Below are 18,766 nucleotides of genomic sequence, written 5' to 3'. Positions count from 1 at the left end.
GTCTAAGCCTGGTCTCCATTTAAGAGACATTCACTTCAACATTCAGTCTGCACTGGCATCTTGCACCAGAATTGAGCCGTTTATATGCTTTGAAGAACAAGAGGAAAGCTAGTAAGCAAACCCCCAAGTAGTACAAATATGAATTGAAAATATCAACCACACACTTTTACAACAAAAATATAAGTATTGTTCAGTTAAATCTGTTCATTACATTGCTGCTGGGGTGCAGCCAGTAAGCAATATTGGTATCCATGTTTATCCATTCCAGAGGGGATGAGCTGTACTTGTGTTCAGTCTCTTCACTCTTCAACATCATCATCTTCAGCTGGAGAAAAGATAGAAGTTGTTCATATTACATAGAAAGTACAGCACAAAACCAATCCATTCAGTCCTTGCCACTGTGTACGCTTCACATGAGCGTCCTCCCACCCCTCTTCATCTCACCCTATTACCATAAACTTCTATTCCTTTCTCCTTTGTTTTTATCAAGCTTTCCCTTAAAAGCGTCTATACTATTTACTTCAGCCACACCCTGTGGTAGCGAGTTCCACATTTATACCACTCTGGGTAAAGGAGTTTCTCCTGAATTCCTTAATGGCTTAATGCAACAATGCTGATTTATAATCTTCTCAGCTCTTCCTTCACAATATCAGTGAGCCTTTGAATTAGGTATATATCTTTGTCAGGTTGTTTAAAAATTATATTTTCCTCTTGACGTTCTTCATGCTGCTGATGGACAGGTAGCCTGCACCAAATTCCCTGCAAATGCCACTGGATAACTGGTCACTGGGAAAAATGCAAGAGCACCATGGGTGATTCCCTGTCCCATGTTCCCAGCTTCCTGCATGGAGGCAGCTGTGCTCATCACCATTACAGGTATTAGTTTTGGCTCAGCGCTTAACGCTCTCACCTCTATTTCAGAGGTCATGGGTTCAAGCCCCACTCTACAGACTTGAACACAAAACTTAGACTGACACTCCAGTGCAGCACTGAGGGGGACAACAAATTTTGGATGTGACATTGAACCAAGACCCTTGTCTTCCCTCTCAGGAGGATGTAAAGGATCCTGCGGCACTTTACAAAGAAGAGCAGGAGTTTTCTTTTCAGCGCATGGGCCAGTATTTATCTCTCATCCAACATAACTAAAACAGATTAATTGGCCATTATGACATTGCTGTTTGCAGGAGCGGTGTGTAAATTGGGTGCTACTCCTGCTACATTACAACTGTCACTACACTTCAAAAGTGCTCCAGGACATCCTGAGGTTGTGAAAAGCACTGTATAAATCCAAGTCTTTATTTCATTCTTACTGTGATGGCAAGGCTGGATTACAAACTCACTGAGGGAATCAAGTAAATGGACCTGTATCTTAGCAAATTACAACACAGGACGTTACAGTTTCAACTCTCTGCTTTTCCTGTATATTATGTTGGACTTATTGTGTAGAAGATAGTTTACAAAATAAACTCTACACTTCAGAGCCCATATTCACCTGCTTTTACACAAGTGAGGGTAGAGGATAAGTACTTTGTTAGATTTCTTCTTTGTACCCACTTTTAAAATCAACAAAAATATCAATGGAGGCTGGTTTGCTCCTGAAATGCAGTTAACATTCTTTGAGCATATACCTTTCAGTAAATTGTTCAAATTTTTCATACCAGAATGCACGAGTTGATGCTTCATTGATTTTTACATTCTTTTTCAATTAATGAAAGCCCAGGGATAAACCTAAGAGGGGCAGCATTTGTACCCCAAGGTGGCACAGCACAGAAGGCAGTGTTTGAAACCTGGAATGTGAGCACTTTCAGCATGTTTCCAATTCCCTCTTGCCTCTGATACACCCAGACCTCATATAACCTTAAAAGTCTAAGTCAACTTTCATCGAAAAGTCTCCCTCCTGTTCAATGCCTTAAATAGGATTGCCATCTCCTGATCATGGTCTCTTAGAGAGAGAGAGAGACATGTGCAGCAAATATTGGTTGAAAGTGCATGTAGCCTTCACAATCTGAATTTTCCCCGGAGTGGGAAAAGACCAGTTTCAGATTGGGAGAGAAACTGGAATAGCTGGTAGCCCAGTAGTAGTCTCAGTTTTCTCTCTCGGTGTAAGAGGTAGTGAAGAGACATTTTTATGCCATGTTGAGCAGAAATGAGGATTTGGTGCCATATTTGGAGGGCTTTGCTTGGGTCAAAGGAATAGCTCTGAAGCACAATGAGTATGAGGGATTCTTTTTAAAGTGCCTCAAGAACACCACATTCCTTGAGTGTCAAGTGTTCATTATTGTTGAACTGCATCTCAGTAGGTATAGGATAGAATGTTGAAATCCTCATTAGTCAACTTAGGTTCAAAATCTGCCTCAACTGGCATTTAAATTTAGTTATTCTGAATGGATGGATATTGGGAGATCTGAGTTAGGTCATTTTAAGTGAGTTTTTGTGATGGTGAAATGATCTGACTCAAATTCTAATGGTTTGATTTAAAAGGGAAAAGGAGGAGAAAAATATCAGTGAGATCTATAACACATCCCATTGGCAGCATTGATGGCAACCAGGCACAAGTAGACTTAATGTTAGTCAAATAGAGACAACTTCTGACTGCATGTTGAAGCTGAGTGCGACTGGCAGGGTAATAGAAAATTAAATGCAGAGAACATAAAAATCTAAGATCCAAAAGTAAAGTGGAAATACTTGCTTCATTTCTTAAACTAAATGTACTGGAAAGAAATTGTCACCAAATCTGACTGCCTACCTACTAAGAGACTTGATTTGCATTCAATCTGGCGTTTGCTTTATATCAGAGGTAGCACTCTTGTCTCCGAGTAAGGTGGTCATGGGTACAAACACCACTCCAAAGACTTGGAACATATTATCTCGGTTGACACTTCTTTGCAGTACTGAGGGAGTGCTGCACTGCCCGAAGTGCTGATTTTTTGATGAGCTGTTAAACTGATTCCCCATCTATCATCTTGGGTCGATATAAAAGATCCCATGGCACTTTACAAAGAAGAGCAGGGGAGACTGCCCCGGTGGGTTGGCCAATATTTATCCCTCAAACAACATCACCAGAACAGTTTACCTTGCCATTATCTCATTGCTGTTTGTGGAACCTTGCTGTGCACAAATTGGCTATCACGTTTCCTGTGCTACAACAATGACTACGTTCGAAAGAACTTTACTGTTTGTAAAGCATTTGGGATATCCTGAAGTTATGAAAGGCACTAAATCTCTTTCTTTCCTTCTTTTTGTGTGTTATGCCTACTATCTCACAAAAGCAAAGTCCATAAAACTAATAAAAATACCTGGAAAAAGTCAGCAGTTTTGGCAGCATCTGCGAAGACGAATACGGTTAACATTTTGATTCCGTATGACTCTTCAACAGAACTAAATAAAAATAGAAGAGAGGTGAAAAATAAACTGGTTTAAGGGGGCATGGGACAAGTAGAGTTGGATAGAGGGCCAGTGATAGGTGGAGATAACCAAAAGATGTCATAGACAAAAGGACAAAGAGGTGTTGAAGGTGGTGATATTATCTAAGAAATGTGCTAATTAAGGGTAGAAAGCAGGACAAGCAAGGTACAGATAGCCCTAATGGGGATGGGGTGAAGGAATCGAAATAGGCTAAAAGGTAGATATAAAACAATGGATGGAAATACATTTAAAAATAATGGAAATAGGTGGGAAAAGAAAAATCTTTATAAATTATTGGAAAAAAAGTTGGGGGGGGGGGAAAAAATCGGAAAGGGGTGGGGTGGAGGAGAGAGTTCATGATCTAAAATTGTTGAATTCAATATTCAGTCTGGAAGGCTGTAAAGTGCCTAGTCGGAAGATGAGGTGCTGTTCCTCCAGTTCGCATTGAGTTTCACTGGAGCAATGCAGCAAGCCAAGGACAGACATGTGGGCATGAGAGCAGGGTGGAGTGTTGAAATGGCAAGTGACAGAGAAGTCTGGGTCATGCTTGCGGACAGACCGAAGGTGTCCTGCAAAGCGGTCACCCAGTCTGCGTTTGGTCTCTCCAATGTAGAGGAAACCGCATTGGGAGCAGCGAATGCAGTAGACTAAATTGAGGGAAGTGCAAGTGAAATGCTGCTTCACTTGAAAGAAGTGTTTGGGCCCTTGGGCGGTGAGGAAAGGGGAAGCAAAGGGGCAGGTGTTGCACCTTCTGCGGTTGCATGGGAAGGTGCCGTGAGAGGGGGTTGAGGTGTAGGGGGTGATGGAGGAGTGGACCAGGGTGTCCCGGAGGGATCGATCCCTGCGGAATGCCGCCAGTGGGCGTGAAGGGAAGATGTGTTTGGTGGTGGCATCATACTGGAGTTGGCGGAAATGGCGGAGGATGATCCTTTGAATGCGGAGGCTGGTGGGGTGATAAGTGAGGACAAGGGGGACCCTATCATCCTTCTGGGAGGGAGAGGAAGGTGTGAGGGCGGATGCGCGGGAGATGGGCCGGACACGATTGAGGGCCCTGTCAACAACCGTGAGTGGAAAACCTCGGTTAAGGTAGAAGGAGGACATGTCAGAGGAACTGTTTTTGAAAGTGGCATCATCAGAACAGATGCGAAGGAACTGAGAGAATGGGATGGAGTCCTTACAGGAAACGGGGTGTGAGGAGCTGTAGTCGAGATAGCTGTGGGAGTTGGTAGGCTTGTAATGGATATTGGTGGACAGTCTATCACCAGAAATTGAGACAGAGAGGTCAAGGAAGGGAAGGGAAGTGTCAGAGATGGACCATGTGAAAATGATGGAAATTGGAAGCAAAATTAATAAATTTTTCCAGGTCCAGACGAGAGCATGAAGCAGCACCGAAGTAATCATCGATGTACCGAAGAAAGAGTTGTGGGAGGGGGCCGGAGTAGGACTGGAACAAGGAATGTTCCACATACCCCATAGAGAGACAGGCATAACTAGGCCCACGTGGGTACCCATAGTCACACCTTTTATTTGGAGGAAGTGAGAGGAGTTTTAGGAGAAATTGTTCAGTGTGAGAACCAATTCAGCCAGATGGAGGAGAGTAGTGGTGGATGGGGATTGTTCGGGCCTCTGTTCGAGGAAGAAGCAGAGTGCCATCAGACCATTCTGGTGGGGGATAGAGGTGTCAAGGGATTGCACATCCATGGTGAAGAGGAGGCGGTTAGGGCCAGGGAACTGGAAATTGTTGATATGATGTAGGGTGTCAGAGGAATTACCGATCTCTGGAATACCCTGGTCCACTCCTCCATCACCCCCTACACCTCAACCCCCTCCCATGGCACCTTCCCATGCAACCGCAGAAGGTGCAATACCTGCCCCTTTACTTCCCCCCTCCTCACCGTCCAAGGGCCCAAACACTCCTTTCAAGTGAAGCAGCATTTCACTTGCACTTCCCTCAATTTAGTCTACTGCATTCGTTGCTCCCAATGCGGTTTCCTCTACATTGGAGAGACCAAACGCAGACTGGGTGACCGCTTTGCAGAACACCATCGGTCTGTCCGCAAGCATGACCCAGACCTCCCTGCCACTTGCCATTTCAACACTCCACCCTGCTCTCATGCCCACGCGTGTGTGCTTGGCTTGCTGCAATGTTCCAGTGAAACTCAACGCAAACTGGAGAAACAGCACCTCATCTTCCGACTAGGCCCTTTACAGCCTTCCAGACTGAATATTGAGTTCAACAATTTTAGATCATGAACTCTCTCCTCCATCCCCACCCCTTTTCCGATTCCCCCTCTTTTTTTTCCAATAATTTATATAGATTTTTCATTTTCCCACCTATTTCCATTATTTTTAAATGTATTTCCATCCATTGTTTTATATCTACCTTTTAGCCTATCTCGATTCTTTCACCCCACCCCCACCCCCTCTAGGGCTATCTGTACCTTGCTGGCCCTGCTTTCTACCCTTAATTAGCACTTTCCTTAGATAATATCACCACCTTCAAAACCTCTTTGTCCTTTTGTCTATGACATCTTTTGTATATCTCCACCTATCACTGGCCCTCTATCCAACTCTAATTGTCCCAATCCCACTTAAATCAGCTTATATTTCACCTCTTTTCTATTTTTATTTAGTTCTGTTGAAGAGTCATACGGACTCGAAACGTTAACTGCTCCTCTCCGCAGATGCTGCCAGACCTGCTGAGTTTTTCCAGGTATTTTTATTTTGGATTTCCAGCATCCGCAGTTTTTTGCTTTTATCCATAAATCTAATGGTTCCAGTACTTGCAATTCCAGAAATTTAGCCATAAAGCTGATGTTTTTGCTGACATCCATCTGTGCTGGAGTTTGAAGCTCTAGCTCTCTCTCCTTCTGTTCCTCACCTCAGGGAGAAAATGAAAAAAAAAAGTTTTAAAAAACAAGGCACCTTCCAGAAATGTCAAAGGGCAAACAGAGATACCTGAAGGCTTTAGAGGAATTATACCATTGCATTTCTAAGCTCATACTCACAATTATTACAGGACAATTATAAATGTTCTATTTTTATTACTTCCATTGAATAATATTTTAGGAAATCATAGTGGTTAGTGATTGCAAGGCAATATTCTGATCAAGCACTTCAAATATCACACCACAAGGGTGAAATTTCTGCTTGTTTCTGCCCTTTAATTCATTTTTCAGAAACCTGATGGTAAGGCACATTCAACAGAATGTTGTTTGCAGAAAAGTATGTTTTGGATGTTGGTGTGTTGGTGTATATAAACATGGATCAGTGTGTGTTTTAGCGATCAAAGCCACTGATTTGCTTGGAAAAGTAATGAGGGAAGAGGGAGAAAGCAGGAACAAAATGGAACTTTTACGATGAGCAACAGTCCTGCCTTTTAATGGAGAGATGGTTTGCACTGTCTGCATGGTTTCAGAAAGGGCATCAATATGGATTTATTTCCCTCTGCTGTATTGACCTGCCTGCTCCTTTTGGGGCATGGTGTGGGTGTTTGAGGGATTTAAGGGGATGGGGGTGTTATATGTGCCTCCCAGAAGAGGTACTAACTACTGCAGACAAGTAACCTTTTAAACTCAAAATTCATCTTGCTCAACTTTCTAATAAAGTTATAGAAGCAAAATCTTCCTCATTTCAACTATTTGATTGTACTTATATACAATAAGTCCTCACTATAAGTCGTTTAACATGATTTACTCTTTAGGATCTGTTTTCAATTGACGTCAATGCTGTCTGCTCGCTGGCCCCATCCCCCCATGAAGAACTCTGAGCCACCACTGCAATCAGCAGAGGCCCAGGTTGCGGGGAGAGAGCAAGGTCCGAGCTCCTGGGAACAGAAGCACAGGGCAGGGACGGGAGGTTGCTGGCTGCTGATTGGGTGATGAACCCAGGCCGGGGTGGCAGGATGGTAGGTGACAGAGCCCTCCGGCTCCTTCTGCGGCACCCCCCTATCGGCTCCATTGCGACCCCGCCCTCTCCAATCCCCACCCCAGCCTTCATCCATGGTACCCCGCAGGACAGGGTGGAAAGAGAGAGAGGGAAAATGTGGGCGAGAAAGAGAGAGTGAAGTGCTACCTGGGGCTGGCTTGGTGATTTAATGTTATCTAATTTCAATGTATACAGTATTTCTGACATATTCAGTAATATATTTTATTTTGCAAGTTATTCCAGCTAGTAATGCACAGTGCTGCACACGTACAATACAGTATTTCAACTTGTACATTGGTTTTGCTGGATAAGAAATGTCTGAAGGAACCTAACTCTGGCTTTAAGACAAAAACAGAATTACCTGGAAAAACTCAGCAGGTCTGGCAGCATCGGCGGAGAAGAAAAGAGTTGACGTTTCGAGTCCTCATGACCCTTGAGGACTCGAAACGTCAACTCTTCTCCGCCGATGCTGCCAGACCTGCTCAGTTTTTCCAGGTAATTCTGTTTTTGTTTTGGATTTCCAGCATCCGCAGTTTTTTTGTTTTTATCTCTGGCTTTAAGCATTGATTCCTATGGGAAAACATTATTGTTTCACTTAAATTCTCAATTTTCAGGAACACAACCACAACTTATAGCGAGGACTTATTGTGGCGCTATTAACATTGCAAAACATCCCAAGGTGCTTCACAGCAGCGCTATCAAACATAGAACCACATACAGCAACAAAAGGTAGGATTTAAGGATCGCTTAAAAGAAGGGGGAGATAGAGAGACAGAGGTTTAGGGAAGAAATTCCAGAGCTTAGGGCCCAGGCAGCTGAAAGCATGGCCGCTAATGCTGCACTGAGTAAAATCTGGATTGCATCATCGGTCATAATTGGAAGAGAGCAGATATCTGAGAAGGTTGTAGGGCTGGAGGAGCTTACAGGACACAGACGCAAAGCCATGCAGGGATCTAAGCATGGATGTGAATTTTAAAGTCCCCAACTCTTGCAGGTTTGGATGCTTCAGGATTCTTTTTTATATCCTCAACTGAATATCAACAAAGAGTCTTACTTTTCCCGTATCGGTGTTCCTCGACATTCCATGCCATGTTCTGGTGATAAACCTTAGAGCTTTTATCTCCAACAATCTCCAACTGGCGATACCCCCAATCAGGCAAAGCAATACCACTGAGCTATAAGAGAAAAGCACAACAAAACAATCACAGGACTGAGATGTTTGCAAAGTAGAGAACGGTTCAAAATGGAACTGATCATGCAAGCTTCGATCATATTTTCTCAAAAGCTGAAAGGGGTAAAGGCAGCTGCTTCCCAAATGAAAAGGTATTTACACACCCAATAGGAAATGGACCTAGTGCAGGTATTAATGATATTGCTTTGCTTTATTCCTTTTATGAAGAAATGCACCATCAACTACAACCCAAAGATGAACTGTTAACATTGCGTTTCCTATTGCAACACCTGAAACTTCACTCAAAACTCAATGTTAATTCAGTGAGCTGTAAACTCTGCACAGAAAGATTTACTTTCTGGCGTTCTTTGTGGGAATTCATCCAGCTCCTCAATGGTGCAGTCAAGGTAAAGAATCTGGAGTGCAGCAAATGGGAAAAAAGCACATCGAACCCTCCCCGCTCCAAGGCAGCATCTTCTGTTACAGCATCAGTCAGGTACCCTTTGCAATTTTATAATGACTGGATTGCTCTACAGAGTCAGATAGGCTGAACAGCCTCCTTTTGTGCCATACTGATTCTATGACAAGGATTTTCAAGGTACGAGCATCAAAAATAAAGTTCTCAGAACAAATCATATTATTATAAATGGGGTGGAAACCTAGCACTCACTCCCGGAGGCAATTTCTTTGAACATTCTCGAGTCAGTAACATGCTGAATAACTTTACTTGGAACTTTCCACCAGCCTCAGTGTCTAAATTTCCTTTAAGAAATTAAACATCCCAAAACTCTGAATTGTGTTAACTTATTATTAACTCTTTAAAAAAAACTTCCCCCCAATCTCAGCTAACAGAATGGCACAAAAGAACAGTTTATGTCCTTCAACTCAACAACTATAGTGCAATACATTCTTGTCTCAAGAGGCTGACAGACTGTAATAAACATGACTGAAAACACTATCTAATCCAGCAACCATTTAAAATGAGCTGAAGTAGGGAATTAGCATCATTAGTTTGAACCTTGTGACAGTGACCTGAAATAACTTCATTCTCCAAAAGCTAATGGACATGATAACACAGATATGCAGCCTCACTGTAAATAGCATCAATGTTTACATTCTAAGATTACTGGTCAGTCTTGGCAGGATGCTAAACTCCTCTCATTATTTCCATCAAGGAACTCAAAACATTGCATCTTTACTTAACATAAATCCCCATACTTTACTCCTGATAACTCAATCATTTTCCCACCAAAAATGATTTGAATTAAGCAATGCAAATAACAAAAAACTAAGATATTTGCTGCTAAAAACTTGAATTATCAGATAATTTAAATCTTTGAATTAATAGTAGACTCTACATCACTGGAAATCACTATGTCCAGAGAGACATTAGGGAGCATTGTATGCAACAGACACAGATGTTCTTGAAAAATTGGACAGGTTTTATAAATTTAAAGGTAATAAAGCCAAGTGGTGAATCATTAGAGATATAAATTGCAATTGTGAAGTGATATGCACAATTGCAATACATTATGTTGAGAATTTTGGATATATTCATCCAAATGTCAAAGGAGTACACAGACAAATTCAGTCTAAACATTAAGTGTTTGTACAAGAACAGCACATGGCCAGAAAATACAAGCCCTACAAGAGCGCAAAGGAAGTAAGCATTTATAATGGGCTGTTAAAGCTTATTATTAAACAAATGACAAAAATGTCAAGGGCTATGAATGCGCATATTCTCCAGATCCTCCAACTCCTGGGAGGATAACACACTCAAGATGCAACAACAAAGATTAGAGCTCAGAACATCAAGGCTGTTAACAGCTTGTGCGTATCCCACAAACGTACCTTTAACACTGCAGATGTGTTCACATGCAAAAGCTTGACTTCTGATAAGATGGTTTTCCACACTTCATTGTTAGTGTCACGATTGACAATTTCCTGGAACATCAAAATACATGGAATTAAAATGTAATAGGAGACATTAATAATCTATAATCTTGAGGATTATTGGTGGTGGTGGTGGTTGGGGGTGGAGGGTGCAAGCTAGGCACATTGGCACCTCATTTCCATTTCTATATCCCTAACTGCGCCTTTCGGAAAACCAAAATCTTACTGAGCTTAAATAAATTATGCAACTGAAACCAATGATACTGAGTCTCAGTAGCCAGTTTTAAATACAACATCATGCAATAATTCATGGAGGATCTGGTCTAATTGCGTGGCCTAGAGGAAAGATAGATTCCGATGTTGTGCAAAATGAGTTAATACAAACGTGTTCTAAAAGCAGGAATTAAAGTGGGACTGTTGGGATTTACATTTCAACTAATCATCATAATGTTGGTATGTTAACTTTAACAACTGCTATGCTACAGCCTGTGCAGCAAGTAGAAATCTAACACCATGCTTTTCAGACTTGAGTTCCTGGATGCTAATGAATCCATGAAGTCCTGAAGCTCATCCGTTTTCTGGTTGTCTTTTATCTGTTACATAGAATTACAGTATTTACAGCACAGAAACAGACCACAGTCCAACTGGTCTACGCTGGTGTTTATGTTCCACATGAGTCTCCTCTCACCCTATCAGCATATCATTCTATTCCTTTCTCCCCTGTGTTCCCCTTAAATGCATTTATGCTATTTGCTTCAACCACACTCTAACGATTCTCTGGATAAAGAAGCTTTTCCTGAATTCCCTATTGCCTTTATTGGTGCTGATGGCCCTAGTTGGTCTTGCCTACAAGTGAAATAATTTTCTCTACACCTACCCTATCAAGCCTCTTCATAACTTTAAAGGCCTCTATCAGATCACCCGTCCCACTTACTAACTTCTTACATCTGTCCCTTCAGCTGCCTCAGCCCCAAGTTCTGAAATTCATTCCCTAAAGCCCTCCATTTCTCGCCTCTCCTTTACAGCATTGTTTAAAACCTCCCTTTTTGATCAAGCTCTGGTCATCTGTTCTAATATCTCATGCAGTTTGGTGTCAAATTTTGTTTGATAATACTCCTGGGCATTTTACTATTTTAAAGGTGGCGCTATACAAATGCAAGTTATTGTTGTTATTTTGGCAACTGTATACTAATGAAAACTGTTTGCGCCAATTCCAGCAGTGTTTTCTTTTTGGGCTCAGGCCAAGGTGGGCTTGGAGCATTGTTAATTATCTGCGGGGGCTCTCCCACAAAGGTTTGAAAACCACTGATCTAATCTTTGTGATAGGCCGGACAAATCCCACTCAGAGCTTACCACTTTCCAGAGGTTCTGTGATGGCATCGAGACATTGTAATCAACGTAACAAGAAATCTCCTGCCAGTGAGGGCTCATAGGAGCTGCAACATCATGCCTAAAATCAAATCACCAAACTTCATAACAGTCAAAAATAAATGCATTTTATTCAACCAATATCTTAATGCAATATGAATCAATACCCTGAGGTGATTTAATGGCTCAGTTGCTTTCATTACATTGCATACTATATTATAGTAGATCCTAAAATGACACTGGGGGGAGTGCATTTATGGCATCTTATCACATTGCTCAAAGACGCCAATACACTTCACATACAGTAAACAAGTTTGAAGTTTTAGTGATGTGGTTTAAGGGAGGAAATATAGCACTGAAATCTTTAATGCCCATGCGAATAATCAAAAAAGGCAGCTGGGCACTCCATTTAAAGCATCATCCTGAAGACTAATCCTTCAGCAATGCAGCATTCCTCAGTACTGCAATGGAAGAGCATCAGCCTAGAATACACACAAATCTTATAGCTTAGTTTATGTGCATAAATCCCACAGCAACTCACAACCCACTGACTCAGGGATGACAGCATGTGCTGTTTACAAAGACATGTAGAATCGAATCAGGCTGACACACCAAATTAGGAGAGAAACAAAACAAAAATCGTCAGGGACAGAAGGGAAAAATTGGCAAGGTAATGGGGAATGAGGGCAGCGGGACTAGTTGGAAAACTCTTTTAGAGAGCCAGCACAGGCACAATGGGCCAAAGGGCCTCTATCTGTGCGTCAATATCTCCACCAACTTGGGCACATCCTGTAGTGGCCAATCAAAAGCGAAACATAAAGACAGAACCAAGAACTGGTTCTATTCTGTTTGTTCTGATGAATAATTGTGTGTGCAGTAAGTAGGAGGAAAGGAGGATTTTACTGTCTGCAATTCTGGTAAAATAAGTTTAGTCTTTTGTTAGGGTCAAAAATAAATTGTTGTGATTTAAAATTCAGTCAGAGACATGTCTAGAGATTTAAATACAACAAATTTAGCATACCATCTTCTTGTTCAGAGAATTATGCTGAAACACAGCAAGTGCATCACCATCAGATGATGTTCATGGGTTTGCTATGTGTTTCCAGCATTTTCTGCATTTACTTCAGATTTCCAGCTTTTCTCTATTATTGATTACCTTCCAATTCAATTGGCTAAATATTCTGAATTAAGGTCCAATATATACGAGGTTTTCTGCTAAGAGTTCATATTTAGGAACAGACAAACTCAATTATTCCACTGTCCAAACTGATCAACACAAATGTAAAAATAGTGGTTTGGTAGTATAGAACTTGAGAATTGCTGAAGAAAAGAGAATTATCAAAGCTTTTTGTCTTGCACTCATCAGGACACCATATGTGAAAAGAGCATTGACTGGTTGGCAAGTGGACTCTGATTGCTGGAGGCTTTGGCATGGAGAATGCACCATTGATGGTGACTGACAGTTAACTGCCAAGCATCGTTTGAAATTTAAACCAAGCAGCTTGACCATGATTGGTCAAGGCATTGCCCTCAGGAATGAGTCAACGAATCGCTGTCACTTATTTTGTTTAGCTGAAACAGGCGCAATGCAACATGTTCGCAACGGGCAAGGTACAAACCATACTCAACCAGCCTGTGCTTCCAAAACCCAGAACACAGTGTTCAACATTAGATGTGATTCCGTGATTGGATAAAATTTGCTAAATAATCTTCAGCGTGCTAAGATATACACTGACAACCAATTTAAAATTGTCAGTTGAGCTCACAGTGTGGCATATTTGCATGTACTGGATGCTATATATATTAATACACGGGGCCCTGTTCTTTGCAGACAGACAGAACATGTACATACATTAAGCCCATTTCAGCTGAACAAAATAAGTGACAGCCATTCGCTGACTCATTTCTCATGGCAATGCCTTAACCAATCAGACTCAAGCTGCCTGGTTTAATTTTCAAACAATGCTTTGTAGTTAACTGTCAGTCACCATCACTGGTGTATTTTCCATGGCAACGCCTCTTCCAATCAGAGTCCACTTGCCAATCAGCACTCTCTTCACACACAGTATAAATTGTTGTTTTCCCCTTATATCGGTATCCTTGAAGTGTCCTGATGAGTATACAACAAAAAGCTTCAATATGTCTCTTTTTTCAGAAATAAAAGATGTAAATGCAAGATGATGAAAAGTACAGAAAACGCCAACAAGATAAGAGCAGGTATTCTGAACGTACGTGTTGAGGTAACGTGCTGTCATCCCATGGACTAGCTGCACAATATCACCATGGCGAACTGGGCGAGGGGGGTCGCTGACAACAAGCTCCTGTCTGACAAAAGCAAATAATCACATTATAGAGTCTACAAATTTTAGTTTAAGATAACAGGCTAGGTGGCCCTAACCGGGTTTAATTTCCAGTCCCATCTGATGTTTTCCCAAGATTAAAATAGTTTGGGCCACTGCATATGGCCCTGCTGAGTGCTAAGATTGGGCTTTGAGAAAAGTGAAAGAATGTGCAGATGATCACAGCTCCTGCCTGCATTTTCCTTTAGTTCTGGATTACCACTAATGCTAACAGCAGCAGCAAACATGAAGTATAACCACATGATTAGAAGTCGCCATTTACACACTGAATAGGTGCCTAATTTTCCTTAAATGCCACCCATTTCAGTCACGTTAACAAACAATCTGCTACCACTTACTTGCCAGGGTCCTTTACAATCCACCAATTGTTCACATCCTTAAAAGGATAGCAGGTTACTTGCTGCTGGTGGGAACTACCTCTACCACTGTCATACCTGCAAAAAAAAAAACAATTTCAGTTGAAAGATGGCACTTCTGAAAGTGCAGCATTCCCTCGGTATCTTATGGCTATGTCAACAGAGATTATACGCTTTCAAGTCACTGTTCTTCATCTTTTGCCACCCCAGGATTTAAGGTTACATATTTTGGGAGCGTGGTGTGGAAGGTTGCATGATCTAACGGACAGGGTGAGCTCAATGGACCTTGTCAGCTACTCTTGTCCTCCTTTACCATATGCATTCAGAATTATGCTGCTTTACCCGCACCAAGTCCTGTTGAACCATCACTTCAGTGTTCACTGACCTACTCTGACACACCTCCAGGTAATGCCCCAAATCTAAAATTCTCATCTTACATTTCAAATTCCTCCTTGGCCTCATCCCTCCCTATCTATTTAACCTTTTCCGCCCCCACAACCCTCTGGGATCTCTGTGCAGCTGCAATTCTGGCCTCTTGAGCATCCCTGATTTTAATCACTCCACCATCAGCTGCCTGCGCCCAAGCTCTGGAATTCCTTTGCTAAACTTCTCTATCCTTGGAACGTTCTTTCAAATCTCCTTATGTGGCTCAGTGCTAAATGTTGTTTGATAATGCTCCTGCAAGATGCCTTGGAATGTTTTATTAAAGGTGCTACAGAAATGCAAGTTGTTGTTGTTACATATGCAGCACAAAATCACCCTGACGAAGCTCATTGCATATTGATGGAAGATTCAAGCACTGCAGCAACTGTACACACAAACATTGGATACCAGAATCATCACCAGCTCCCCAGAGAACATACGTGCACCCAGAGTTCATAAATAACGCTATTTCACAGAAGAATGTTTTCTTTGTCACGTGAATTTCTACCTGATAGGGTACATGTTCTTGTGGGAATGGAGCCAGCAGGGAACAGGTTTGCTCCACACATTCCGCAGTGTAACCTGGGAACCATAGGCTATTTCTAGAGGTTGACCCTGGGTGATCCTTGCGAGTCCACCCTGTAAAGGAAACAAAGTGCAACTTTCTGACCCGTTCGGGAAATTCTGTTCAAATATTACATATCTTTTGGTGAATGTTATGCTTATGAAGGTGAGGAATATCATCAGCTCATTGGAACAGATTATTTTTGCATTCCTTCCTGCCAGAGTTATTTCCTGCCATCCTCCTCCACTAAAGATACTGATTCCTCACTGGATATGGCTCCACAGCTGTTCTCTGATACCTCTCCAAGGTGGTCCGTCTAGTGTTAGCCTCAATCATGAATACTGGCAGATTGTTCAACTCTGATTGCTCAATTCTGAATGCCTTTGGAACTCATCTCCTCATCCTACGTCTTAATTCCCAAAAGGGGTTGTTGGATAGCCATCAGCTGCAGGAACATTGTCTGCTTTGCCTCTTCCCAATGAAGGGACAATGAAGCCACTGCCTAGTGTGTCCCTTCTGCTATGCCAGCTGACTAGAACTACTGCTCCTTATTGAAAGAAAAACTAGTTCCCTTAACTAAATCACAGCAAGGCATACTGCAATTTCATAGAATCATAGAAATTTACTGCATAGGAGGCCATTCAACCCATCATGTCTGTGCTGGCTGGGAAAAAGCTATCCCGTCTAACCAACTTTCCAGTTCTTAGTTTGTATCCCGGTATGTTAAAACACTTCAAGTACATATCCCAATATTTTTAAATGAGCTGAGGGTTTTTGCCTTTCAGACAATGTGTTCCAGACCTCCATCATCCTTGGGGTGGAAAAAGATTTCTCAATTAATCTTTCTACCAATTACTTTAAATTTAGGCTCTTGGTTATTGAGCTCTCTAAGGAAAATAGGCCTTTCCTATCCACACCTCTAGTTCCCTCATAATTTTATCCACCTCAACTGAATCTCCCCTGAGCCTCCTCTGTTCCAAGAAAAACAAAACCCCAGCCTATCCAATCTTTCCTCACAGCTCAAGTGCTCCATTCCTGTGTACCTTCTCTAATGTGATCACATCCTTCCCGTAATGCAGTAACAAGAATTGTAAGAACAAGAGGGGATCTGATTGAAATGTATAAAATTCTAACAGGGCTAGACAGACTAGATGCAGAGAGGATGTTTGGGGAGTCTAAAACCAGGAGCCACAGTCTCAGGATACGAGGCAGGCCATTTAGGACTGAGATAAGGAAAAATTTCTTCACTCAGAGGGTGGTCAAGCTGTGGAATTTCTACCACAGAAGGCTGTGGAGGCTGGGTCACTGAGTATACTCAAGAAAAAAACTGATCATTTTTTGTATATTTGGGGCATCAAGGGGTAAGGAGAGAAAGTGGGAACATGGCGTTGATAGAGGATCAGCAATGATCATACTGAATGGCGGAGAACGCTCGAAGGGCCAAATGGCCTACTCCTGCTCCTAGTTTCTATGTTAACTGTATGCAAAACTCTAGCTGCAGCATAACAAGTATTTTAGTTTAACCTCCCCAATCTTACATTCAATCCCTTGGCTCTTAAAGGAAAACATAAAATACATGTCGCAATTATAATCTGGGACCCATTTAGAGCTGTGATAGTCAATGAGAAATTCTGCGAAGTATTTGCATTTAACCTTCTTGTTAGCCTTGAGGCGGACTAATCCAAGTTGTTGCAACAGACTTGATTACTAGTGCATTCTGGTGCCAAATTAAATTGCATACGTAAAGATTGTGCACAGACGCTTAAAACATTCTTCAAGTAATCTGATCAATGTCTTGTTTCTCAGAACCACAACAGTGTGTCAAGAGTCACTTTAGAACCACATTGCTTATGTAGCATTCAGCAAGAAAAATTGAGCACACAATGCCAGAAAGAAATAGAAATAAACAAGCATGGGACCATAACAAATGAGGGGGAGACAGTGTTGTAGTGGTAATGTCACTGCATTAGTAATCCAAAGGCCCAGGCTAATGTGTGACATGGGTTCAAATCCCACCATGGCAGCTGGTGGAATTTAAATTCAATTAATCAATTCAGTTAATTGAAAGTTAGTCTCAGTAATGGTGACCATGAAACTATCACCGCTTGTTGTAAAAACCCATCTGGTTCACCAATGTCCTTTAGGGAAGGAAATCTGCTGAACTTATTTGGTTTAGCCTACATGTGACTCCAGACCCACAGCAATATGGCTGACTCTCAGTTCAAGGGCAGTTAGGGGTGGGCAACAATGAAGCCAACATCCCATGAAAGAATTTTTAAAAAGGCCAGCTCACAACATATGCATTTCAGACTGACATCAATTCTCCACCATCCCTCCGGCACATAGTGCTGCTCCCAATCTTCTGTGCTTTCATTTTCCTTTAGTCCTCCCTCATCTGCAGTCTTCATACTGCCTGCAGCTCTCCAAACTCTCATCCACTTTTTTTCAATACAATACTTTCTACATACTTCTCTTTCTGTGTCTCTTATTAACAGGTTAAATGCAAAACAGAACTGGTGCAGTGACAGCATTGTCCAGCATGTGCACATGGTGCTCTTACCTCCAAACTGGCTTGGAATGTGCTTGTCATTATTTGGTCATGTGGTCCAGAGCGGTACAACAAGGTTAGGTGAACATAGAAGAATCCCAAATATAGGATTACTGGGAGGACTAAAAGTGCACACACTCTCGCCAGAACATGATAAAGCACTGTGACCTAAATGAAGATTGCAAAGAAATTACAAGGTTTAAATCTGATGACCACCAAAACCCCCACCCCTCCAAAAAAACAAACCAATCGATCAATTAAATTTACAAATAATGCAATCAACTAGCGAATTTTCTGGAATCCACAATGCAAGGACTGAGAACATGTAGCGCCGCTTCCATGTTCAGAGTCCTGCTTTAATTGCTCACTCCTAATTCAACCAATAAGCAGACAACACACGTTAAAATGGTATGATTGTGGGCTTGGAACATTTTTACTGGTTAAAATTAAAAAGAGAGATAGAGTCATAAGAACGCGCAACATCCTGTGACATACTTCACCAGGACAACTGGTATTGGTTAAAATGCTGTCAAAATTGAAATCCATTTGAAACCTGCTATTCAGTGCATTACCTCTCTGTTTGGTGCGCTGTTATGATAGTAATATCAAGTGGTATCAATAGTATTGCTTCCTTTCCTTCCATGCCACACTTTAGTGGCCAGTTTGAATGAGTCTCAAAGCAAATAATGAACTCAAGTTCACATAGCTTTGTTAGAACTCAGGATTTCAAGGCCACTTGAGAGACCCTTC

At 41.8% G+C, this 18,766-nt stretch overlaps 1 protein-coding gene across 2 annotated transcripts in view; it reads right to left on the bottom strand.

The window, feature by feature from the left end:
• pomt1 (protein-O-mannosyltransferase 1) overlaps positions 1–18,766 on the bottom strand; it is a 46,416-nt gene that overhangs the window by 3,995 nt on the left and 23,655 nt on the right. For both annotated transcript variants that reach the window (XM_041194206.1, XM_041194207.1), the window contains 9 exons: positions 18,029–18,184; positions 15,412–15,542; positions 14,463–14,558; positions 13,997–14,089; positions 11,750–11,846; positions 10,355–10,447; positions 8,387–8,507; positions 6,189–6,286; positions 212–325 (listed from right to left, as the gene is read on the bottom strand). In XM_041194206.1, the coding sequence (XP_041050140.1) occupies positions 212–325; positions 6,189–6,286; positions 8,387–8,507; positions 10,355–10,447; positions 11,750–11,846; positions 13,997–14,089; positions 14,463–14,558; positions 15,412–15,542; positions 18,029–18,184 (999 nt within the window). The remainder of the gene's footprint in view (positions 1–211; positions 326–6,188; positions 6,287–8,386; positions 8,508–10,354; positions 10,448–11,749; positions 11,847–13,996; positions 14,090–14,462; positions 14,559–15,411; positions 15,543–18,028; positions 18,185–18,766) is intronic.

The sequence above is a fragment of the Carcharodon carcharias genome, chromosome 8 (genome assembly GCF_017639515.1).
Source record: "Carcharodon carcharias isolate sCarCar2 chromosome 8, sCarCar2.pri, whole genome shotgun sequence".
NCBI classification, from domain to species: Eukaryota; Metazoa; Chordata; class Chondrichthyes; order Lamniformes; family Lamnidae; genus Carcharodon; species Carcharodon carcharias.
The sequence above is the reverse complement of the archived record's forward strand: the minus strand, read 5'-3'. Positions and strand labels throughout refer to the sequence as shown.